This window comes from Solenopsis invicta, chromosome 8 (assembly GCF_016802725.1).
Source record: "Solenopsis invicta isolate M01_SB chromosome 8, UNIL_Sinv_3.0, whole genome shotgun sequence".
Lineage (NCBI taxonomy): Eukaryota > Metazoa > Arthropoda > Insecta > Hymenoptera > Formicidae > Solenopsis > Solenopsis invicta.
In genome coordinates, this window is record NC_052671.1 from 23,775,846 (window position 1) to 23,803,783 (window position 27,938).

The 27,938-nt window shown below is 32.2% G+C and overlaps 2 protein-coding genes across 2 annotated transcripts in view; one reads left to right on the forward strand and one right to left on the reverse strand.

The window, feature by feature from the left end:
* LOC105203969 (tRNA-dihydrouridine(20) synthase [NAD(P)+]-like) overlaps positions 1 to 27,938 on the reverse strand; it is a 523,658-nt gene that overhangs the window by 154,109 nt on the left and 341,611 nt on the right. The window lies entirely within an intron of this gene.
* Positions 3,499 to 27,918, forward strand: LOC105204943 (nuclear pore complex protein Nup133). Its single transcript, XM_039452703.1, has 4 exons — positions 3,499 to 3,828; positions 4,046 to 4,385; positions 14,023 to 16,864; positions 27,686 to 27,918. The coding sequence occupies exons 1-4, from the start codon at positions 3,734 to 3,736 to the stop codon at positions 27,817 to 27,819; spliced, it is 3,411 nt and encodes a 1,136-aa protein (XP_039308637.1). The 5' UTR covers positions 3,499 to 3,733; the 3' UTR covers positions 27,820 to 27,918.

The following is a 27,938-nucleotide window of genomic DNA, read 5'->3' on the forward strand; positions in this document are numbered from 1 at the left end:
GCTGCGTACCAATAACGGAACGGATTTTTCACCACTGCCAGTACTGGCAGTTAAGCCTGTTCTACAATAGCAGTAAACACAAGACATAAGGGTGTAACGTAAGAAATGAAAATTTTTCATTCGCTTACGAGCCCTTAAAACCACGCCTTACAACCTTACGGTCTTGTGTTTATGCTATTGTAGAACAGGCTTTATATCGGAACACAGCCATAGTCGTGAGCTAAAAGGTTGCAACACATTTTCTTCAATTGTTTTTGAAATGTAGACTTGCACATTAAACGGCGAACGTCATTGGTTCTTACCTGTGGATCCAACCAATTAAACATCAAACCATCTACCATCAAAAAAAATGTGTTGCTACCTTTTAGCTCACGACTATACCTTCCCAACGCGCGTCGCGTATTGCAAATCGCGCTGGTCTGCCAGAGCCATAACGCGTAGTGCGTAACCAATCAGAAACGTTCTGCGTCTTTTGTTGAGCCTTTTTATAAAGTTGATTGGTTACGCGATACGCGTTACGCAAAAAATAGCAATTCATGGGACTTCAATCTGACATATTAGGTCTGTTCGAGTTGCTTGAAATCCCCAAAAATTTTTGCACTCGAGATGAGATAAATATAAGGCTTGTTTTCTATTCCTGCACTAGACTGCACTGGAACGTTCCTTCTTGCTTTCGCTAACTTTGAAACATCTATCTATTTCATTTTAAGTGTACACTTATTTAGAGAGTTCAGGAACAGAAAACAAACGGATATATTCGATCATAAGAAAGACAGAGACGACAAAGAAATTAATAGCGTTTTTCATTGAGAAAACTAGTGCGCACTGAATGTGCACTTGCTGCAGGTAATTGGGCTTTTCCGTTGGCACCGTCATCGCGCGAACCGAAACGTCCAATTGCCAGCGGCGAGTGCACACTCAGTGCGCACTAGTTTTCCCAATGAAAAACGCTATAATTCAAAAAGGGCAGCAACACGAACAAGCCTATTTATCACCGACATTTTAGGCTACGTTCAGATTCCCCACCCGAGTGCACCCAGGCACCTAAAGAGCGTTCAGATTCCTTTAGAGTGCCCCTACCGGACATTAGGTGGGTCGTTCACTTTATCACTCTGTCTATCCCGAAAGAGTGGAAAAACCACATGGGTCCTTGAGCCGGGTGAAACGGGTGGGTGACGTAAAGGTGCGTTCCAAAATGTATCGCTATAAAAATTTCTATACATTTGTGATAAAGCTCGTATATTTAAAACAAATTTAAAATAAAAAAATAAATTTAATTTAAAATATTATAGTAAATAAAAATTAAAATGTATAAATATAATAAAAAAAAACGTTAATAACCAAGTAAAGTTTAAACGTTTTGTTTATTATTCTGTTTATGTAATTACAGATTAATAAATATTAATCTTTTATTCTATTAATATAAGGTTTCTTGGTCTACAGTCTCACAAAACCGTTATATAAATATTTATATTTGAGATTAGTATGTTAAAGATTTTTAGTATTATTAAATATTTTCTGATACTAATAAAATATACTGTTTGTTTTCTGTTCCTGAACTCCCTGAATTAGTGTGCACTTAAAGTGAAATAGATATATATTTGAAAGTTAGTAAAAACAAGAAGGAATGTTTCAGTGTAGTCTAATGCAGGAATAGAAAACAAGCCTATACATATAATAGATGATATGCGCAATATATATCTTAATCTAATTTGTTAAAATAAAAATTTATTTTCATTGTTTAAATTGATTCGTCCTATTCTACGAACATTTAATTTTCATCTACTTTAGTTATATTGATAAAAATATTCATAGTAAAATATTTATGTATTATCTTTATCGTTTATCTTAATTTATTATGTAATTTATTCTGAATCTGAGATATTTATGTTACTATTTCTCAGCGTTATTTGCTAAACACACCCAATGTTTGAGAGTGCGTTCAGATTCCATAAACCACTAGGGAGCTTTTCATTAGCTCCGCCCATTTACCCAGTCACCCAGAGATCACTCACCGGGTGGAGAATCTGAACGCAGCCTTATAGCGTTTTTCACTGGGCGACACCGAGTGCGCACTGGAAACTCGCCGAGTTCAGGCGACACTGCCCGAGTGCACTGACAGTGCGAGTTTCTTGCACTCTCAGCTAAACACGTCCATTATTTTCCGTGCAGTTTTATGGCGCATTATATTCGATACTTTTTGAACATTAGCATCACAAAAATTTGTAATTTAATATGGAAGGATCGATTAGTTTGTGTATTTCTTTTAGAATAAATACTGAAATATTAACTTTAACCCTTGAGCCGCTTGAAACGGACTTATATAATAAATTAAAGAGTAAGTATATACTTATGATCTTGGTTTTTGAGGTTATTCAATGCACATGTTAGAAAAGAAATTGATAAATTTCTATAAAATTAATAAATAAAAATAATAATAAAATTAATAAAATAATAAAATTAATTGGTAAGTACCACAGACTCCATTAGATTAAAAATAATTAATAATAATAATGTAATATAATAATAATAGTAATAGTAATAGTAGTAATAGTAATAATAGTAATAATAATAATATAATTAATAATACAATTATTAATAATATAATTATTTGTATTAGAGAATAAAACGTAGGAAATACGAATCAAACGCAGTAGTTGGTGCGTCAATATAATAATACATATATTTCGCTATTAATACATAAACGTGAATACAAATAACGGACGCGTTTCAACTTTCCTTGAAGTCATTCTCAACGATAATTTTCAATTAACAAAATCATATATGCTAATTGTTAATTTAAAATTATCGTTGAGAATGACTTCAAAGAAAGTCGAAACGCGTCCGTTATTTGTATTCACATTTATGTACTGATAGCGAAATATATTTACTATTTATATTATTGACGCACCAACTACCGCATTTGATTCACATTTCCTACGTTTTATTCTCTAATTTTAATACTACCAAGTCTATCTTAAATATTTTGATAATTATTTGTAGTATTGTTACTATATATTTATACAATATATATTATTGCTTCACGTGTAATACAATATAATCTGCAGAAACAATGAAAACAGATGTATTTACATCTTTATCCGTTAAGTTATGCACCACCTAAACAAAATTTTTGATTTTCGGAATTTTCCGTGGATTTTTTAATACTTCTTCTTCATCACTGCTAGATGATGATGAAGAAAGCAAATCTAGTAATGCAATTGCTAATCGTGCGTCCCGCGCAGCCATGTTGCACTGAACTGGCACCGTCTCTGGGAGCTCGTGCCGAAATCTTGCACGAAAGGGCAAAAATTCGGCACTAGCCTTCCCAGTGAAACAGCGCGCACCGGTTTCATGCGCACCGAAACGTTCAGTGAAACACGTTGCCCGTAGCGAGTGCGCACTCAGTGCGCACCAGTTCTCCCAGTGAAAAACGCTATTAGGGGCAGATGTCCAGACTCTCAACTTCTAGGGATTCTAGAGAACTTCAGCGAAAAGCGACGTTGTCGGCGGAGTGGGGAATATTCGCAAGCGAATCAGCGTATTCAGCGTTGCATGAAATCGCAGCTTACGCCGGTTGCGCGGGTTGCGCCGGTATTTGGTATTTTTGCTTTAACCTAATTTCAAAATCGCGAAATAAAGTGTGAATCAAATTCTGCTCGTTAAAGATTTATAAGTTTTATAAAATGATACGATTTTACCGTTTAAGAAGAAGCTAAAACATTTTACAAAAATGGATCGTACAAACGTAGGAAGTCCTTTGGGAAGGACGTTAGCCTCCCCCAGAAAGCGAATGTCTATAATTCAATCACTGAAGAAAAATAGTTCGTAAGTTTCTTGGCATGTGATACTATTCCAATTATTACAAGTAATGTAATGAATTATTATCGTGATCAGAAAGGAAACACTCAACAATCATTGTTACATTGGGTGCTATTAGTTTGAATTAATTTGTTATTGTAAAGATAATTGATATTACGTTTTGTTTTATTTCAAGATAAACGGTATAACAGTATTATAATCATATTTTATTTCAATGTTTTAGTACAACAAGTGTATCTGGGCGTACAAATCAATCTGTACAAGTGATATGTAGAACACAGAGTCATATGGTGGAAAGCTTTGGTTCTCCATTGCCAGTCTTGGTCACTGAAGCATTAACATTTGTGGATCGGAACATAGCCGTTAGCGTTAATGTGTCTGCAGATGGCTGGGCCTGGCTCGTTCATGGCCGCAAATTACTTGTGTGGCAATGTAAAACCAATATTTACGATCCTAAACAGAGGAGAACCTTCAAGACTCAGTGTCGTGAATTGTTGCTGCCTCAAAGCGATCTAGCTCATAAAGCGGACTGTATAGCTGTCTGGGTTCCACCTGGTCATCAGGTACATAGAAAAAAAGCACAGGCTTGTTTCAAGATTTTATTTTTTATTTATTAAATATTGAAATTAGTCCAGTTTCTTAACCATTAATCTTGTACAGTTTTATAGAGGTATTCTACTAAAAAAACATGAAAAAGTGGTCTATTTTTGAGATTTTTTATATGAAAACTGCTGTATACTGTGTTTTTACATACTATAAAAAAATTTAGTAAATTTATACAAATAATAGATGTAAAAATTATATAATTGGTTCTGCCTTGTAAATATAAAAAAAATGATGTAATTATTTTTGTGGTTATTTTTGCTTGTAAAGACCATTTTGTGACTGCATTTAATAAATATTCTATTCTCCACTGAAACAGAGATCATCATCAAGCATCATTAACAAATATCTTAAAGAATTTCACGTTTCTGATTTAAAACATCACGTTTTTGCTTGTTTTTGTCATTTTCGTGTATTTAATAAAGCGCAATTTTTTAATCTATGGATAAATTTGTTACTTCTTATAAGAAAATATAGTATATTTAAATTATACAACTGAGTGTCTATGATTTGTGAAATAATTAAATCTATAATACAAACATTTTTATTAAATATTGTTTTTGTAATTGAGTATTACAGGAATAATAATGTACAAAGCAATAAAGTATCTAATATGTTTAAAGAATTTCTCATTGGTGGTACAGGCAACCCTTATGAAAAAGTATTACTGCCAAAAAAATTAGGATAAAGTCGGTATTTACGCCGCGGGATGATTTATACCACAGATGTCAGAAAAAATAGAAGGAATAAAGATAGTTTGGTTACAACCACTTTGTTATGTGCCTTTGTGTAATATTAGTTTTGTGTTGTAATTACAGTTCTTTATTGTTAATATTAACGAAAATATCGTGAATTGAATTGATTTTTTCATGTAGAAGTAGCGCGATCGTGTATTACCATCTACGTAAAATGATTACTGTAAAAGGAAATGTAAAAGGCATAATGGTTATTTCATGGTATGTAAATGTAGAGCGATAGTAAAAGATGGATAAAGCAAGATACAAGTGCATAGCTCTTGTATTCTTTATTTAGTTTAATATCTTGTATATTCCACTTGTTTAGGATATACAGCCTTTTCAGCAAGCGGAATTTATGCCGTAATACAGACGCTGCGTGATTGAAAAGCAGCACTTGCACTATGTTGAGAACACAATGTGCACATATCTGCACTCTGTTGATGTCTGTACATATTAATTTCTTTAATATTGCATTATTATTACTTTGTATACATATTTACTGTTCTTATTCCCTAATAAACTTTGTGAACACATTTTTTAAGTCATTATATTATTTTACATCATATTTTTAATTGTTATTTATAAATTATCGATGCGCCATATATCTTACACATGAGTAGTCGTAAACTACGACTAGTCTATCACTACTTTTTTTATATGACAAAAAGGCAATGGTTTTTTTAAGTTTCTTTTTCAAGTATAAGAAAAAAAATATTTCATATTAAATTTTTTTTATAATAGTAAGCAGTATGAAGTTTTTGTTGGTATAATTTATTTTCCTTAAACATAGTAAATAATACTCGATAAATTAAATTTTTGATAGCTACGGCGTATATACCGATTTTACACACAAAAAATCACACAGAATCTGCCATTTTCTGTGATTTTCTTAGATTGGCAGTAATACGATTACTGTCATATTAATGCCAATCTAAAGAAATCACAGAAAATAGCAGATTCTGTGTGTAATTTTTTTGGCAGTAATACTTTTTCATAAGGGGAAAGGCAAATTAGATTTGAAACGTTTGCATCTTAGTGTTATATGATATCATGTTTTGGTTTCTTTTATTTATAAGTAAACAAATAAGAATAACAAAAATTATGTAGTTGTATACAAATACGTGCAGTTAAGAATATACACTTTGCATTAAAATGTTATAACACATGATTAACAAAGTGCACAGGAATATAATAACAAAGCGAAGCTAATTAGATTGAATGCTCATTATTAAATCTGGTTTTGTCTTCCTACCTTTTTCTTATATAATTTTTTAACTCTAGCATTAATGTAAATAAATTGACGTTTGAAACAAGTGTTAAATGATTGAATGAAGATATAAAAATGATTCTAATGTCTGTTGTACGTGTAATTTGACAAGTTGAGTGTTAGAGGTCTTAATTCTGCGTGTTTTCTCTGGTTTCAGAAATTTGTGACTGTAGATTAATTAATAAGTATTGTAAGTACATTTTGAATTCTGTTTATTAAAGTTAATAAAGTAAGTGTAATTTTTACAATGTATGTAAAGTTCACTGAACTAGTTAAAGTAATATATGATATAAGTAATATATTAAATATGATCACTTGTGTAAAATGAATTATCTCTTATAATAGAGAATACTTTTCATAAGACGCTCAGAAACATTATTAAATATCAGTAACACAACGAGATCAACACACTTTAATTTACAATTAATATTCACTTTGTAACACAGCGAGGATGTTTAATATCATGTATTATTTTAACTAATTCAGTAAACTTTATATACATTGTAAAAGCTACACTTAACTTTATTAACTTTAATAAACAGGATTCAAAATGTACTTGCCATACTTATTAATTAATCCAGTCACAAATTTTTGAAACCAGCGTGAACATGCAGCGTTGAAACCTTCAAAACTCAACTTGTAAAATTAGACGTACAACAGGCATTACAATTATTTTTATATCTTCATTCAATCAGTTGACATTTGTTTCAAATGTTAATTCATTCAAAATATACATTTACATTAACGCTAGAGTTAAAAAATTATGACTTAGAGGCAGATCTGAGAAAGTACATTTTCCATGAGAAAAGTGAAATACCCATTGGATGAAGGTAGGAAGACAAAAACAGATTAAATAATGCGCATTCAGTCTAATTAGTTTGGTTTTGTTACCATATTCATGTGCACTTTATCAATCATACATTATAACACTTGGAAAATTTGATGCACAGCACTCATAAAGAGCATAATACATGACTTTGTCTATACAAGAAACATATTATTTGCTGTGGATGGAGCTGAGGATTTGGTTATAAGGACTTCCATTCATTTCATTTTACACTGGTGAGGAATTGATTTTTGATTTAATTATACTCAAGTAAGCAGCTTTTGAACTTTTATATTCAGGTAACTAGTTTTTGAAATTTTGAATTTCTTGCTTCTATTATATGCATATGTATGTATGTATATGTGCGTGCGTGCAAAATTTTATATATATATATACTATATATATATATATATATATATATATATATATATATGTATGTATGTATGTATGTATTCATTAATCTTTTATAATCCTGTAAGTTGAAATCATGACTTTTATCACAAAAAATATATATTGAATTAAAGAAGAAAAAAAATATAAAATTTTATTGAAATAAAAAATTTTTAAACTACTAAAACTTGGAGCTGCTAGATGTCTAAATGTAATCTACATACAATGATTAAAATATAATAGTTATAATAACTTAGAAAAATATAATGATTTACAATGTTACTTAAATGTTAAAGAAACTTAATCTGTAACTTACTTTGCATAATTATTTTTATAACGTATATTTTACAAGTGTTACATTTATTGCATTCTTTTTTATGTTAATTCTTTTTATGGCTTTTCTTATTTAGTAGCGCCAAGTTTTTGTAGTTTAAAAATTTTTTATTTTAATAAAATGTTATATTTTTTTTTCTTTAATTCTTAGCTACCACTATTTGGGTTTTATTCAAAAAAATAAAGATATTATCACTTGAATTTTATTTGTTAAAAATAGTACAGCACTTATTTCAAACAGTACAATATATTCTTTTTATAATTGGTGCAATTTAAAGATTTTATACATTTTTTTTTGGAGAAATAAATTTAGGTTGAATTAAATTTAAAATATTTATTTTTAAGTAAATACTTGAGTTGAAATAGGAAGATTTTTCAATGATAATACAGATAGTACTTAAGTTTTGTATAAAAATTAAAGAGAGTGCCACATGGGTAAGAATAGGAAAATTTTTCAATGAGGATACAAAGATAGTACCACTTGGATTTTGTAGAAAAAAATAAATATTTAAGAGGTACATACACACATTTGGCGCCTTTTTTTTTACCTTTTTTGAAAAGGTAATTTTTTACTGATTAAATACACGAAAATGACGAAAATAAGCGAAAACATGATATGTTTTAAATCAGAAACGTGATATTCTTTAAGATATTTGTTAATTATGCTTGATGATCTCTGTTCCAGTGGAGAATAGAATATTTATTGGATGCAGTCACGAAATGGTCTTTACAAGCAAAAGTAACCACGAAAAATACCTGAAAAAGGTGAAAAAAGTGGTTTTTGGGTTATTTAAACCTGTTCTCTGGAACAAAAATTCTGAAAAAAATCGAGGAGGTAGTTTTTATGAAAATGCAACTATTATTAAAATATAGGTATTAGATTAAAATAGAGGTAGCAAGTCTTGTAATAGTCGAGATATTACAATTTGAAATACTTTTTCGGTTTATAGAATTAGAATTTTCTGTCAAAATGGAAAACTAAAATTTGTTATGTGTGTGAATCATATCTAATACCAGTCAAAATTTCAAATTAAGGCTCCTGAGTACTCGCCACGGCCATATTGAAGTCGTGACGTCAGAAGCGAGAAATTGCGTGAAATGACACGTAATTTTGTCCGACATGCCATTTGTAAATAAAGCCAATTTGGATAAAACAAACTAAGCAGATGACTTTAAAACACTTCTAAATATCGGTCACGACTATCCTTTTTCCGCCTAACAATCAGTAAATAGTTGTAAAAAGCATGTAAAGTGAAGCAATTGAAACAGGAAAACACATGGGCACATAATTTTGTCCGACGTGCCATTTCTAAATAATGCCAATTTGGATAAAACAGACTAATCAGATGGCTTTAAAACACTTCTAAATATCGGTCACGACTATCCTTTTTTCGCCTAGCAGTCAATAAATAGTCGTAAAAAGCACGTAAAGTGACGTCTATTCAGACAGGAAAACACACGGATAGCTATTAAAAGGAGTGAAAAATGTACTTTTATGTATAAAATTCAAAGAAACTTTACTCGCGGTCCATTTTTACGAATTTGGTAAATACGAGACAAGTCATGTTTTTACAATGAAACACATAATAACAAAATGACATGCACGATAACATTTCATCGTCATTCTGTCACGTTTCACGTGTATTAGTTCTAATTTTGTCCGCGACGAAATGTCGCTACCGTCAACGCGGAGTTCTCGGCTGAGGAGTCAGGAGCCTTAATTCATTAAAAACTTGCAGAGAAAAAAATTATTTACTAAATAACATTTTTTTTTAAATTATGGACAATAGGAAGGAGCCCGGGACTTGAAAATTTAGGATACTTAGTTTCTTTTAATGACCAAAGGATGGGTTAAATTTCATACAAATTCATTGAAGGAGGATTTTGACCCTTCTTATTCGGCTAAGGCCTTTACAAATATTTTGAAATTACAATTGTTAGGGTAAATCTTAAAATTAACCAATATATAATTTTATACAAAATTTTTATATACTCTATACATCTAATTATTTATTAAATTACAAGTACAATTTTTTGTATGATATATAAATGTTTATTAGTTTTTATGTTATGTAAACATATCCATTTTGTTTAAGTTGACTGACATGATTTCTCAGAAACTATTGAAGTTATTGCCCTAAACTTTTACATATATGTAAAATATGTATTTGTTTATTTCCACTCAAAATAGCAACTCTGATGTTAAATCAAGTTATGCAAGAACGGCTTTTCTCAATTCTAACTTGGAATCCAAAAAATTTCTATTTTAGCCGAGAATCTAAATTTGAACTTGATCAAATTTACATGGTCATATTTTTTTTCTGTATTAATATTAAAATGTGTTTTTATTATATTTGAATTACTGAAATTTAGTAATAAATGACATAATTAAAATATACATATAAATAACCAATCGTCTTGACTTATCTAACCTAACCAACGGAAAAACTCTAGGCATCGGCCATTGTGAGTGGTGGTGTGCTATCGGTCCCGTGTGCTATCGGGATCTGCCCAAAATATAAATTATATAAATAAAAGCTATATCACTAACAATAAAATTAAGAACGTGCGAAATATTATCCGGCTGCAAAAAGTCGCTAACAAATTTGAAAAATTTAATAAAGGGAATTCTAAATTATTGTATTAAAAAATATTCATTTGAAATTCAAAAGTATTCTTAATTTTAAGATTTTAGTCTGAAACCAGAAAAAGTTTTTGGAAATTTCTCAGAAACTACAAAAGCTCATGCATATACAAGGTGTCCCATTTTAATGGGACACACCAAATATTTCTGTTTTCTTGCATTTTACAAGAAAATGTTTCAGACAAAAGTTGTATGGTTTTAAGGGGGTCATAAGATGGTGTTATTAATTTGTCCTTGAATAGTTGCTTTAAGGTCACGTGAAGGACACTTCAATTTTTTAAATGGGACTGCCTACTTTTTATTACATATTCTTGTAGCTTATCTCGAGATCTTTCCAAAACACTACAAGAAAGTTTATTTTCGTTGAGTACTTTTCGAGTTGTGAAGCTTGAAAGCTACGGTGTACTGTAACTTTCAAGCGTTACAACTCGAAAAGTACTTAACAAAAATAAACTTTCTTGTAGTGTTTTGGAAAAGTCTCGAAATAAACTACAAAAATATGCAATAAAAGATACAATAGAGTATCGATAGAGTATCGATAGAGTATCGATAGTTCTTTAATTAAAGGGTATCGATACTTCCCTGACATTCTATATTTTTTATTGCATTTTCTTGTAGTCGATTTCGAGATGTTTCCTATCTATCATAATGGTCACATGGGGTCCACTAGACCTTGTACAAAATCAATTGCCATTTGCCATTTTTGATATTTTGTCGCAAAAATTTTACTGGGCATACCTTGAGGTCTATTCTTTATCATCTAATAATTTTTTTTTAATTAGAATTTAACATAATGAATAAATTCAAATAAAAAAAATTGCAAAATTTGACTTTTTACAAAAATATTTATAAAATTTTTAATTTTTGAGATAATTCAACAAAAATTTAGGAGTATATTCGCAAGAGAGTATACTTTCAGATAAAAATTAGTTTCATAGAAGGTTGTTCGATTTTGAATGGTCTGTCTACTCTTAAAGTTAGAAGAAGGATGCATGGGGTTTTTTGGACCTCGTGTGACCATTACGGGATAATGTCCTAAGTCCGTCCCATTATTGTCCCGGGACATTCAGGACGAATTCAGGATTATCCCGAGTACGTCTTGTGCTATTAGGGAATTGTAGATAATATTTACTGAACACGTACAAATAAACGTTAAAGTATAAAAAAAAATATATTTCAGAATATATGTAAACTAATATCAAACTTTGATCAATACATAAGCAATTTAATGAATAAGTTAATAAACGAGCGAGTTAGAAGTTAAAAATAAATAAACAATGATAACATATGTATTTAAGTTTAATTTAACATTGTGAGATTTAACATCACAATTTTTTGAACATGAGTCATGTTCAAAAAATTTGAATCATGTTCAAAAAATTGCGATGTTAAATCTTACAATATTAAATTGAGTTTCAATACATATCATTTTTTATTTATCTTTAATGTTTAACTTGCTCGTTTATTGAGCTTATTTGTTGATCTAAGTATTATAGTTTTCATTTAAAAATTTTCAAAAATATACAAATATTTTACGTTTTAAAATTAATAGTGCAAAGTTAACATATTGGCAAAGTTGAATTTGCGTCATAATGCAATTGATTTATCAATGAATTTAAAAACTTTTTCTCTTACATAATACTAAACAGATATTTTTTATGTGAAGAAATTTGTAAAATTTTATCAAGAAAAATATATTAAGAACAATATATTCTCTCATTATTTAATAATAATTTTCATGAGTTGAGAAAAAAATATTTAATATAAAATGTCTACATTAGAATTTTGTACTATTATTATCAAAACAATTGTACTTTTTAGATGATTATTATCATATTAAAATAAAATTTAAAAAAATATTTTGCTGAAATTTAAGATTATTAAGACTCGCGAAAATGTTAATAAGAAACTAAAAATAGAGCGGTGGATACGAGTTAGGCGCGCAAATAATACGCAAAAAAATAGAGAATGTTGAATAATTACATAAAAATATATTATACGTTTTGACTCATCTTTATACATACAGGATGTACCAGTAGAATTCGGACAATTTTCAAATTAAAATTGTTGCCATATAATAACTTGTGAGCCGACAACTAGATTTAAGTAAACTTCATTCACTGGGACCAAAAACATAACTTTGTCATGATTAAGCAGTGTCCAAAATATAACCGGAGAGCCGTGCTTGTTGAAAATCTTTGCACGGGACGTACCGTGTCCGGAATAATAAAGTTTTCCGATTATCCGAAATTGACAGTTTACGACATTATCGCTATACAGCTTCCAAAAGGTCCGAAAAAGGTTCTTAGACGGCCATTTAATGCAGAATCGGCTCTTCGGAAACATGAAAATGTGTCGGAGTAAGGCATTTTGGCCTGCTAACAGCTTGGACTTTATCTGCTGGATTATTTCGTGTGCTGCGTGTTTGAAGGACACTCTAACAAGACTTGACATCCTAACGTTGCATTGCTGAAAGCCGCTATTGAGGCATTGTTCGCGTGTATGGTGAAGGAATTTTTGACAAAGGCATGCGCGCGCTTTTGGCCCAAAATTGAAGCGATCATCGAAGTAGAGGGGGGCTATAGAGAATAAAATTGTTAACCCGCCTTAACCCGTCTTAACCGGCGTTACTTAAGTAAAGGTTTGAGTAAATACTACACATCCATAAAATTTTATTAAAATCAATGACCCGCAGGTCGCGGGTTTCCTTTGTAAATTGAACAATAAACAGCTATATTACATTGTTAAATTGAAAGTTAATAATAAACAACATTATAACAAGCATCTAATGTGGAAAAGATTTCAATAATTTTTTTTTCCTAAAAAAAAACTAAAGAATTTATTGTGAAAAATAATACCTTAGCCCAGGGATCGAACCTGAGACCTCCCGACTTTCCGAGTATGGGTATTTTATTGTTAATCGATTACTGAGGCATGTGGTGATATTGTTCGTAATAATCGATAATGTGTACTAATAACGCATGCTAAGAAGCGCGTGTAAATAAATCATATTTAAATATTAGAGAACTTTGATCGATATGTAAAGACACAATATAAACAATCGAAATGCCTTATGGGTCAACTAAATCTTAGTGCTAATATTTATATAACTTTTTATATACTCCTTTAAGTTCGCGAAACTGTTACGATGTTTCATGTTTTATAAAAAACAAAGTTTTAAAAATTAGTTACTATATTGTATTATTCCATCATATGAAACTTGAAAGCTTTTCCTGAATTGTAAACTGAAAGACAACTTTGAACATTAAATAACTGATATTTTATTAACCAGTATTGATGTTTTCTTGATATTGTAATGAAAACATTTTATTTGAAAAGAAAATAAATTTGTAAAAGTAATATATGTGTATATGAAATTGTGTGAATTTTTGTTTCCTAGGTTCCTAGCTGCATGGCAGTTTCGCCGGAGGGAGTGGTACGTTTTTGGGCGAGCGTAGCGCACGAAGGTTCTTCCGTGGAAACTAGTGCTGAGCTCGTAGGACAGGAAGTAGATTGTCTTATACATGTGCCAGGCCACGGGTGTATTCTAGCCACGACTACGTGTACAGTGGCGCTTTTACAGCCGCAGTTCAATAACGGGAAGAACAATATTACGTGCCAGGTATTGCGAACGAGTCAGGGATGGCTCGGTGGTATAGGCCGCAGAATGACCTCTCTCATTTTTGGCGCGATACCACAGTCACCCATCACGGAAACGAAGTTGGTGAAGGTCACATGCACGCCATTAGATGAGAGAAGCTCGAGAGTTCTTATTCTTGCCGGATCCTCTTTGCAGTATTGGTTCTTTTCTCGCAACGAGCAAGAAAAAATGGAATTTGACGAGGATATTACGCATATTGTTCAACAGGCATTCCAGAGAAAAATTTGGGAGTCGAGCCCTCAAAACATGAACACATGGTTTGTTGATATGCAAACATGCGAGGAAGGGATAGTCTTCTTAATGGCGGCTCACTGTGCCGATATCTCCATACAAATTCACTTCGCACTTGGATTATTGCCCTTGGTTGGCACGACGCTGTCGAACTCGTTTAAATGGTTCATACCGGTGAAAGTCGATCTGATGTTCTATCACAATGATATAGAATCGAGACTGGCTTCTTACCATTTTATATTGTGTGGCTGGGAAGCAGTCATATATAACAATATATGGCACAACGTTTTTGTGGTTAATACCGCGTCTGAGGTCGAGCAAGACAAGATCGAACTAGTGAGAGGTGATGAGGACGGTATTCTCGGCGGCGCCATATGCTCGGCAACCCCAGTATTGTTCACGAAAAGCAGCGGCCTTGTGTCCATCACGCCGGTTGACTTCGCGGTACAGGATTTCAACACTGGGTACGCTGATAATACCATGAGCATGGATTACACCTACAAAGTTAATCAAACGGCCCAGAACTTTTCTACTCTTATAAGCAACGATGAGTTGCAGGATATGTATTGCAGCTCCGATGCGACCACGCAATTACGCGCTGCTTTTCTTCTGAGCCTGCGACAGAACAAGGTGCAGTGCGACGAGATTCTTTCCCAGCTGTTCCCGTTGCAGGAAGACCCGGTGATGGACATTGACGCCACTCTCGATACGCTTGTTCTGAGAGTTGCGAAGGACTTGATTGACGATTATCCGGCGAACGATCCGAGATGGGCTCACCACAGAGATTTGTCGATGACGGTGAACGCAGTCACCTCCATGCAGATACCACACCAATTGGAAGGCAAACAAAAGGCATTGGATCTCTTTATAGTATTTTTGAAAGAACACAATCTGTGGGGCAGGTTCTGTGCGGTCACGTGCAGGGGAACTATCATGTCCACGTCTCACGTACTTGGCGAGTACGCAGAGAAAATAGTCGCAGCGCTAACATTGTACAGTCTGCAGAACAGATATGGAGAGATCATAGACGAGGTCATAGATCAGACGTTGAGCCAAAAGGAAGTGCATGTGTCCGACGAGCTTACAGCGCGTGACGTATTCTATCGAGAAGTGAGCACGGTGCACCTGTTTCTGCCAATTTTGGTGGAGAAGACGTGCGAGGTCACGCAATCTGAGAGACCGTTGCAACAAGTCGGCCAGTACCTCGTGCAGGTCAACACCATTTTACTGGCCGTATTGTATGAGGTAGTCAAATACCGTCAGTACAATGCTGAGCGCTTTGTCCCCGCCAAGTTTTCGAACGAAATAACGGAATATCTTCCCTGGACGGCCATGCCAGGCAAGCACGGCTTGCGGAACTGTCTTAATACAATGCAGAACATCACCATCAAACATGGTGTGACTGGAACTGGCGACACCACTGTGAGAAACGAATTATACGAGCAATTGGTCAGTCTGATCGATTTGATATTGGATGGAAGAAAGTGTCACTTGGAAAGCATTCGTGGCACAGAAAAATTTGAGGTTCTTTTGAAACAATATGAGACGGAACGCGCTAATCTGATACAGCCGTTGATAAAGGAAGAGCAATATGACAACGCCGCTATGCTCGCCGAGAAATATTGCGACTTTCCTTCGCTTGTACAGATCTGTGAGCTAACAGATAATAAAAAACGGCTGGACGGATATGTCGAGAAATTTGCTGCGCAGGATTTCGCCGGTTTTCTATTTTCTTGGTACGTAAAGGACGGACGTCAAGGACAATTGGTCGAGAGATGTAGACGTGGCGGTACCGCGGAACTGACTGAGAAGTTGTCAGAGCATCCCACCTTGTCCTGGGTACAGGCGGCACTGACCGACGAACTGCGATTTGCTGCCAATACGCTTCACACCCTGGCAGTTCAGGAGTCTGAGCTGGTCACTCGTAAGAAGTCAATGCTTTCATTGGCTAAGCTGGCTCTACTCGCGTCGGACGAGCCGGAGGACGAGGTGATGGATTGCGTCAAGACAATCAACAATGAATTAACGCTTATAGCTTATCAGGAAGATTTACCGGCTCAAGTTCTCACGACATACGGTTATGATATTAAGAAGTTGCGGGTGCTCACACCAAGAGAATTAATTATGCTGTATACTTCGAGCGATAACGTCATAGCTAATGAGTACGATTTCAAAAAAGCTCTTGATCTGCTCGATTACGTGGAACACGAGGAGGACAAGTCGTCTTTGAGATTGCAGATTTGGGCGCGCACGGCACGACGAAATCAATGGGATAATGTGGAGAAGAATCCCGAGCAGCAAGTTCAGGAGACGTTGTTCTTCAAGCTGATGGACCTTACATATTTTATGGGTAAGTTGAAACATTAGGCAAGTTTAAGTCGCCAAAGCGGCTAACTCTGCTCAGCGACTGCACATGATTGATTCTTACCTGTAGCGTAATCGCTTTGTTGGCTCATGCTCACCCATTAATATATATTAGGATTAAGTAGTAACTATTTAGTGAGAGAAAGTTATCGGTCTACGCATATGGATAGCATAGTGGGAAGAGCATAGCATGCTTCTCAGTACTGTATACATAAATATGTCATAGAAACATACGTTTGAATTGTGTCTAAAATATAAAATAATTAAAATCGTTAGGTCAAGTTTTGAGCTAATAAAAATATCGTTGTTAAAAACAAAAATTTTCTTTAATTATAAACATGGTTTTGAAAACATTGGTACGTTTCGGATATACTAATCTTTCTTCAGTCGTAAGTTAAACTTATATATAATTAATATAAACGCAAGGAACTCCTATTAGAACATCATAAGTGAAATAAACCAAAATTTTTATCACGCGGAATCAGCTTAGTGTGTGTCGGAGATAAAAATTAGTTTGAGAGGAAAGCAGAAGAATGAGCGTCGGATGTAATTACTTACAAGGGGAATCCGCGACAAGTGACTCGCTGATTTTAATAAAATTTTATGGATATGTAGTATTTACTCACACCTTTACTGTAGTAAAGCCGTTTGTTGCGAAACTTAAGCATTCTCGAGAAAATGGCGATTAAATATTTACAGCATCTATAGTACCACTACAGAAGAACGATTGTCAAGTTAGCGATGTCGCGTGGTGCGTTAGGACGTCGATTAATATGCGTGGGGTTCCAGGTTTGATCCCCGCGGATAAATTTTTTTCGTTTTTTATTTAAATCTTGTATTTTTAAATTGTTATAAATAATTTTTAAATCGTTTTTAATTATTTAATATAAAATGTTATTTAAAAAAATCAAGGAATTTAAAAATACTCTTCTATTATTAAACCAATTAAAATTTCTCATAAGTATAAAAAAATATGTTTGCAATCAAAATTTATAATGATTGTTTCAAGAACGTCAAAATAAATGTTTCTATAAATCGTTATACCTACAACGGTCTTCGAGTAAAACGGTTTTATTATTTTTTTGTCTAAACCTTATGTTAGCTTATGTATGCAAAACTCCTTGCTTAACACTAGAACTGCGGCCGCGGTCAAAATGACCGTTTCAGTAGTAGTTACATAAACAATTAAATAAAGGCAATTTATTATTTTTAAATGTCCTTAATACCTGGGCATGTACCTGATAATTATTATTAAAATTATAATAATTTAAACGCTAATTTTTAATGAGCGATCAAGTTGACCTCTGCCGCAGTTTTAGGTAGAGATTTTACTGTGGTTCTAGTGTTAAAATCAACAATAACAACACAGTCTTGACATAGTCGTCTTTCGGGTTAGACGAATATGAATTCGCAAAAAATATTCATACTTATTTATTGACGTTATAGATAGAAACATTTATTTTCACATTCTTAACCCTTAAACACATAAGTGGATCTGAGAGACCCCATATGAAGTTTCGAACGCTTGCTGTGTGAAGACGGAATGAGATAGGAGGTTCGGACGTAAAAAAAGTTTGAAATCTCTTTTGATTGATATGGTTGATCAAGTTTTTTGGTCAACTAGAATTCGAACGGCACGGCAGCAAAGTTTTGTTAGGTATGGGTCAGTGCGACTCTATAGTGTGTGAGTGAAACTTTTTTTGTAAGTAATCTTATGTAAACAAACTGGATAAAACACATTCACACAGTTCCGTTTGCGTATGTTACTCTGTTTAAAGTTAAAATACTATAGTGCCATGAAAAAGAGGACTTCTGCGTAAGGTTTGAAATATATTATGAAACACATCAATTTTCAACTTTAGACACCTTGAATTAATCAAAAATATCTCATATTTGCTTTGTTACATAAGTATATTTTTTAATAAAACTGGCAGTGACGTAATTTTTTTTAAAAGTGTGACTTTCTAGCTTTAAAACACCGTATTTTAAAGTCTTTAAAAGTTTTTTGTTACAAAGATATGATTTTTTTTAAGTCAATTTTTAGATACCCCAAAATACTTCATATTCTCCTTGTTATATAATTATACTTTTTAAAAGGAATGACAATACCATAATTTCTTTTTGAAAGTATGACTCTTTAGCTTTAAAACGCCGTATTTTAAAGTCTTTAAAAATTTTTTGTTGCGGAGATATGATTTTTTAAAGGAAAAGTGGATTTTTTTAACAATTTCTTGTTGTTGTTTAATGGTTTTTCTTTTATAACTTAACAATAAATCATTTTTTGGAAATACCGATTATGCAGTCACATTTCTGATATTCTGAATTTTTATATGAAAATAAAGATTGTTGAAAAATGTTAATTGGCACCAAAGTTATAACTTTTCAAAGTTGAAAAAGTCTCCCAGACCCGAAAATGTGTTTACGTATTTTACGGGATCGGTGTGTTTAAGGATTAAAACAATCATTATAAATTTTTATTGCAAATATATTTTTTCTATTTATGAGAAATTTTCATTTATTTAATAATAGAATAGTATTTTTAAATTCCTTGATTTTCTTTAAATACATTTTATATTAAATAATTAAAAAGGTTTAAAAATTATATATAACAATTTAGAAATATAAAATTTAAACAAAAAAAATCTTATCCGCGGAGATCGAACCTGGGACTCCAGGCATACTAGTTGACATCCTATCGCACCACGCTACATCGCTAACTCGACAATCCTTCTTCTGCAGTGGTATAAATGCTGGAAATATTTAATTGTCATTTTCTCGAGAATACCCAAGTTTTGCAACGTACAGTTTTACTAAAGCCTTGTAAAAGTGTAAGTGAATACTACACACCCATAAAATTTTATTAAAATTGGTGAATCACTTATCGCGGACTCCCCTTGTCAGAGTCAAGTATTTTTATATTGTCCCAATCAAATGAATGATTTAAATCAATTCTATAGTTTGTTACAACGGAGTTTTTATGGTTAAAAAAACTTTGAAGGCTCAGCGTGAATTTATTTAACAAATTTAAATTGAAAATTGTATCATTAATAACTTCAGAAATAATTTTGTTTTGTGTTTCTTTGGTTGCATTCTATTTAGATTCGAATACCATAAGATTTTTTATTACGGGACTCGTATTTTTTTTATCGGCTGATACTATCAATTATTTAGATCTCACATCTCTTCGAAATCTGTTCATTACATCATACCATGTGCTCCAATTTCGATGATTATGAATTGCTTAAAGATCAACGTCTGTTGTTGGTCTTCGATAGAAAAACGTTATGAAGACCATATGCTTTTGGTAATGGACAATCGCTAGCTTCCAGTGTAAAATTTCCGTTTATCAATATAGTTTTTATGAAGCCAATTTTTTAATAACTTATTTAGGTTTCTTTCTAAACTTAGCCGGATTATTTTTTACCTTGTTATATGTGGAATCATCATTGAGTGCTTTTTCCATCTTTCCGATGTAGCTCTTTATCCAATGCCACTACCACGTTCCTCTTGTCCGCGCGGGTAAATAATCGAATCTTATTTTAATTTGCTTGATAAGCTGGCCAGGAAAATTAAAAACACGGCGTAAGACATAGAGGCAATGATTTGTTTTGGTTTCTGAACGCTCCACGATCAGTTCGTTATAGTCAGTCGTGTACATCGCACGGTACAGACACAAATGAGCACAATATATATCCACTGTAATATAATTTGTAAGTTGAATTATTTGGTATTAGTTATTAATTTAATTTATTAGTTATTCTGTGTAAGCGTTGCATTTCACTTTCCATTATTTATTCAATTTTAATTTATTCAATTTTACACAGTTACCACACTCTGTTTATTTTCTTGTTTAACATAGAAACGCGACACCCTGAGATGTCACATAACAATGATTTTACTTGACTAATTACATGATAATCAATCGTACAAGGACTTAGATTGATCTCGTGAGGCACTATAGAATCAACTATGTATATTCTTACACATAATGACACAACGGGTGGATTTTTGACATGCGTTAAATACCGTGCGAATGCTTAATTATGACAGTTTAATGTTACCTATAACGGGTGGTTTTTTGACATGCGCTATATACGGTGCGAATTCTTTATTATGACAGTTTAATGTTATTTTTACGGCTGAAGAAGGTCAAGTTAAACCGAAACGTACCGCACTCGAAATCTTGTTAGATTCTAATAAATTATTTAAATCAACAACCGTCTTGCTCGTCTTGGCTCGTCTTGCTCGCCTTTAATTGTACTGTGATTTATAACAGGACCGCGAAATTATTGCTTAAAAAAAATTTTGTTGGTGAAAAAATGGCGACACAGCAGCTGCTTGAAGTTAGCTCCTTGAATTTGCGCCGACCTGCGCCGAGGTCACAAAATTAATGTGAAACAAAAATTTCAAGAAAATTTTGTTAGTTTATGTAAAAACGCACAACATATACCCAAATAATTTAAAAAATTCATAAAATTGCGGAAACGGCGACATAAACAAAAAAACAATTTTAACAATTGTTTTGCACTTTAAACAATTGTTAATAATTATTGTTTAAAGCAAAATATTACTGATCGGATATGTATATGCTGGGACCAGATAGTTGAAGAATGAGCATGTAAAATTTGAAGATGATCGGTCAAGTAGTTTTTGAGTTACATAGGCTGGCGCTCAAAATTTAGCGTTTTGAGAAAAAGACGCTTAAAATTGTATAGCTACGCGCTCCGCCTGCTGAGGCTAATTCACCTTTTTTGAAATTAACACAAAAGGAAGTCCTCTTATAACTTTCTAATGTTTTTTTTCCATATTTTTGAGATAATTTCCTAACAATTTCAGTAAAAAACAGAAAACGTGAAAAAAATCGATTTTACACTAGGTTTCCCCCTTAATACTGAGTAATAATTTTTAATTTTTACAATCTCCAATTTATTTAAACTGCGCGCCGCATATTTGTCGGATTTGAATCACCTCAATCAGAACGGAATTCGAGAGATCCAGGTTCGAACTATGATTGAAGTGTTATTTTTTCACAATAAAATTATTTTTTTTCTGGGGAGGGGAAATTTTATATATGCTTCTAAAGCATTAATATTACATATTCCGGCTTTATGATTGTGTTTCAAGTCCGACAAATATGCGGCGCGCAGTTTGAATAAGTTAGAAATTGTAAAAATTAAATATTATTCGGCACTAAGAACCGTTGTGGCTTTCTAATCGTATATTAAAATATATGTATTTTAGAAATAACTAGTTAAAAATAAATTTATTTAAAATTAACTAACAAGGAGTTGCCTCGAACTGCGAAACACGAAATCAGATGAGCCATAGTTTTTTTGAAAGGGGGGAGGGGGAGAAGTAGAGGGTATAAAAAGTGCGTTTGAGTGCATAGGTTTTCATTTCAGAGATACTTGCATGTGAAGTTTGACATTTGCCACGCGGTACGTTAAGTACTATTGCGCGGTAGGTTAAAGCGTGAAGCGCTGTGGCTGAGGAGTCTAAGGCACGTGCATTCTATTTTGTCCTTGGATTGTTTTTACGTAAATTTTCACTCACAACATTGTACAGCAATGTCAGAATTGTATAATGAATAAAAATAAATAAATAAACTCGAATAAATATGCAAACTTTCTGATTATTATATTTTGTTACATATAACGAATAATAATATATAACGACTAATATCTTGTTAAGAATAATAAAAATTAATTACAGTTGATAAATGTAGCTATTATTGAAAAAAAATTGGCACTGCGAGGTTACAAACATCTCTCTTCACGCGGTCGCCGAGGACAAAATAGTACGCACCTTAGGCTCCTCAGCCACAGTGCTTCACACTTTAATCTAGCGCGCAATAGTACTTAACGTACTGCGTAACGAATGTTAAACTTCATATGCAAATATCTCTGAAACGAAGGCTCATACACTCAAACGCTTTGACACTTTTTATACCCTCAACCCCCCTTTTCAAAAAACTATGGCTCATCTGCTTTCGTGGTTTGCAGTTCGAGGCATCTCCTTGTAAGTTAAAAGTTATAGTAGTTTCTTAACTTTATTGTTTAACTCTTAAATTTTTAAATAATTATTAACCAACTTTTAAGTTATTAATTAGTTACTCAACCCTGACTATACTTAATTATTTTACTTTAATTAATGATGCTTTTTAAGTACTATTTTTAATTTGATATAAGTTTAACTTTTAAGTAACAAGGAAACCTTTGGAAGTGTCCGTCTCAGATTTAAACGAGTTTTTAATATGTTTTAATACAGATAAAAATAAGGGACACGTATTTTTTTATACGTGCCCAATCTTACTTTTAGGGGGTGAAACATGTTTAACTCTTAAACACGTAAGTGGGTCTGAGAGACCCCATATAAACGAACGCTTTCTGTATGAAGACGGAAGGAGATAGGAGGATTTGGACCAAGACGTAAAAAAAGTTTGAAATCACCTCTTTCGATTGATATGGTTGATCAACTTGTTTGGTCAACTAGAATTCGAACGGCACGGTAGCAAAGTTTTGTTAGGGCCAATGCGACCATTATAGTGTGTAAGTGAAACATTTTTTCTGAGTATTTTACATAAAAAAAGCTGGACAAAATACGTTTAAACAGTCGGTTCGCGAATGTTATTAGGAGTACAAATTGAAAACCGCCGTTTTTTGTCAAAATTTGAGGATTGATTGTTGAAAAATGGTTACATACTTATTCTTGAAAGTATTGTCCATCGCTGGCCACTACTTTCTCCCACCTTTCGGGCAGCATACGAATTCCGCGTCGAAAAAACTGCTCGTCTTTTGCGGCGATCCACGAATCGACCCAGTTTTTGGCCTTTTCGTAATAATGGAAGTGCTGCTCAGCCAGGCCATGCGCCATTGATCGGAACAAGTGGTAATCTGAAGGGGCGATGTCAGGAGAATACGGCGGATGAGGTAAGACGTCCCATTTTAATGTTTCCAGATAGGTTTTAACGACCTGAGCAACATGTGGCCGAGCGTTGTCGTGCAGCAAAATCACTTTTTCGTGTATTTGCTCGTATTGTGACCGTTTTTCCTGCAATGCTTGGCTCAAACGCATTAGTTGTGCTTGATAGCGACGTTCTATGATGGTTTCACCCCAATAATACCTCTAACTTTGCGCCTTCAAACTTTTTCACCGATCCGGGACGCTCCTTGTCCTTTATGCCAAAATCACCACTTTTGTAGCGTTGAAACCATTCTCGACACGTTCTTTCATTAATGGAAGCCTCACCATAAGTTTTTACAATCATTCGACGCGCCTCAGCCGCAGATTTTTTCGAATTGAAGGCAAAAAGCAAAACTTCCCGCAAATGACGCTTATTGGGCACAAATTTCGACATTTTCGATCACAAAAAAATATATAACGCCGATAAAAATTCACAACTGCAATGATAAGGAATTGTTGCCAGATGCCCAACCTTACATTTAAAATTTTTGATCTAACGTTTGGCGCCAGCATTTACCGCTGGCGCCATCTACTGGAAAACGGCGGTTTTCAATTTGTACTCCTAATACTTGCATATACTCTGTCTAATGTTGGAATACTATAAAATGCTGTAGAAAAGGGAGTTTTTCCGAAATATATTATGAAACACATCAATTTTCAATTTTAGACACGATTTAATTAAAAATACCTCATATTTGCCTTATTACATAAGTACATTTTTTAATAGAAATGACAATATAATTTTTTTTTTGAAAGTATGAATCTTTTACTTTAAAACGCTGTATTGTAAAGTCTTTAAAAGTTTTTTGTTGCAAAGATATGATTTTTTTAAGTAGATTTTTAGATGCTTAAAAATACCTCATATTCTCCATGTTATATAATTATACTTTTTAGAAGGAATGACTTTGCCAAATTTTATTTTGAAAATGTGACTCTTTAGCTTTAAAACGCCGTATTTGATGTCCTTAAAAGTTTTTTGTTGCGAAGATATTATTTTTTGAAGGAAAAGTGGATTTTTCACCAATTTCTCATTTTTGCTTAATGATTTTTCCTTTATAACTTCACAATAAATTATTTTTTGGCAGCGCCGATTGTGCAGTCACACTTCTGAGATTCTGAACTTTCATTAAAAAAAAAAAAAAATTGCATAAAAATATTGATTATAATCAAAGGTATAGCTTCTCAAAGTTAAAAAAGTCTCCCAGACCCGAAAATGTGTTTCCGTATTTTACAGGATCGGTGTGTTTAAGGATTAAAGAAAATCGATTTTTTTCTTTCGAAGCGTATATCGTCGAAACAATAAGAAATAGTGAAAAATGTTTTAAATAAAAGTTGAATGGCTTGAAGAGTACTTTATAATAGCGAAAAATATTTTTTTTTTATTTTTAAAAATACTTTTTTCCACCACTTACTCATTTTTTTCAAAACTTTTATTTTTTTTATTTATAAGCAAAATAATGCTTATTTTATTACGAATTCAACGGTATATGATAAAGTTATGCGACATTTCCATTTTCCAAAAATAATTAAAAACCACCCCATAACGCATGGTACGCTCATCCGTCCATGTACTATGGAAGTGTCCCCCTTTGATTTTGACGAGCGTTTAATACGTTGTAGTACAGATCAAAATAAGAGATACGTATTTTTTTTATACGTGCCCAATCTATTTTTAGAGGATGAAACACCCCTTTGAAAAAAATCGGTTTTTTTTCTTTCGAAGCGTGTATCGTCGAAACTATAAAAGATCGAGAAAAATGTTCTAATTAAAAGTTAAATGGCTTGAAGAGTACTTTATAACAGTGATTAAAAATTCTTTTTTTTTTTTTACATTTTTCCCCATCACTTACCTATTTTTTCATTTCATTTTTTTTATAAGCAAAATAAAGCTTATTTTATTACAAATTCAATGATATATGACAATGTTATGCGATCTTTCTATTCTCTAAAAATAATTAAAAACTTCTCCAGAAGCATATGGCACGTGCGCTCGATACTTCCTGCATCACGTTTGGTTCGTACTTTTTCGTAATAGGAGACGACGAAAACATTTTGAAGATAGTCTGCGAAAATATCAAAATCGCACACATTGAGAAAACATTTATGTAACATTTGAATGTGTATATATTAAGGTCAACACTGCTGAGACATAAAAATTAAATTTCAAGATAAGAAATGATCCAAAGTGCGCACTAAGTGGCGTTACGTATATTTGTGCACTAATCAAATTTTGTATATAGTAAACATAAATTGAATTGTATAAATGAAATATAAAAGATGAAATTTCTAACTAATTTTTAAATTAGTTTTATGTTAGTTCTTTTGTTGTTAGTTGATGAGCTGACATTAGATAGTAAAGGTATGAGTAAATGTGTGAGTAATAATTTTTTGTAAACCAAGTCTCCTTGTCTGTAAAAGGCTGTTGGTAAATATTCTAGTCGAATCATGAAGACCAGTAAATATATGTTTAACTTATATTAATTATATTTATTATTTTGTACACAAAAAATTAATATCTTACAACACTGTAATTGTTATTTTTTAGTGTGGTGTCATTTTATTTTAAAGTATATAAAAGAAATATTTGCATTTAAAAACAAATCATGAATAAATAATAATTTCTTTACTTATAATTTGTGTTCCGTACATACTGACATATTATAAAAAAAATTTGACTAATTTTAGCGGTTTAAAAAAAGTCACTATTTTTATTATTACTGTTATTATTATAAAACTCTTCTTTCAACATTTATTGTATCGTATTGATTTGTCTTCAATGCTCTTTCGCGTAGTCAACGCCAAACAAGACAAATCCGTTTTATTATAAAGTAATATTAAACGCACGGATGGGTAGGCGTGCCATGCATTATGCAGTGGTTTTTAATTATTTTTTGGAAAATGGAAAGGTCGCATCATAAATTTTTTTTATACCATTTTTTGTAATAAGATAAACTTTATTTTGCTTATAAAAAGAAATAAAAATTTTGAAAAAAAATAGGTAGTGGTGGGGGAAAATGGAAAAAATATATAAAAAATTTTTTAATCACTGTTATAAAATACTCTTTAAGATATTTAACTTTCAATTAGAACATTTTTCTCTATCTTTTATAGTTTTGAAGCTTCAAAAGAAAAAAACCGATTTTTTTCAAAGGGGGGTGTTTCATTCCTTAAAAGTGAGATTAGGCACGTATAAAAAATACGTGTCTCTTATTTTGATCTGTACTATAACGTATTAAACGCTCGTCAAAATCGAAAGGGGACATTTCCATAGTACACGGATGGGTGCGCGTACCATGCGTTACGGGGTGGTTTTATTAATTATTTTTGGAAAATGGAAATGTCGCATTATAACTTTATTATATACTGTTGAATTTGTAATAAAATAAGCTTTATTTTATATAATAAGCTTATAAAAGAAAATAAAAGTTTAAAAAACATAGGTAAGTAGTGGGAGAAAATATTAAAAAAAAATTTTTTTAATTATTTTTTTTGCTGTTATAAAGTACTCTTCGAGCCATTAAACTTTCATTTATTCTCTATTTTTCATAGTTTCGACAATATACGTTTTGAAAGAAAAAACCGATTTTCTTCAAAGGGGTGTTTCACCCCTTAAAAATGAGATTGGGCACGTATAAAAAAATACGTTTTCCTTATTTTTATCTGTATTACAACATATTAAAAGCTTGTTTAAATCTGAGGCTGACACTTCCGAAGGTTTCCTTGTAAGTTAATTTTATAACTATTAACTTTAATTTATTTTTAAGATAACTAACTCAACGTGATAAATATTTATCAAGAAAATGACTTATAAATTTATTAACATTTATATTTTTTTGCCGACTAGGTGGGAAAGTGGATGAATTTTTACCGCACATCGACATGCTTCTAAAAGAACCGGAGCTCGGAGAACTTGCCGCTTCCAGTAACTTCCAATTTCTTATAAAATTAATATACGAATATGCTTATCGAAGTTATTGATGTATAAAATATTTGCAAGTATAATCTATTTTATTTTTGTACACAATGAAGAAAAAAAGATTGTTGTAGGAATAAATATGAATTTGCGAGATAACGATATTACAGCTATTATTACATAA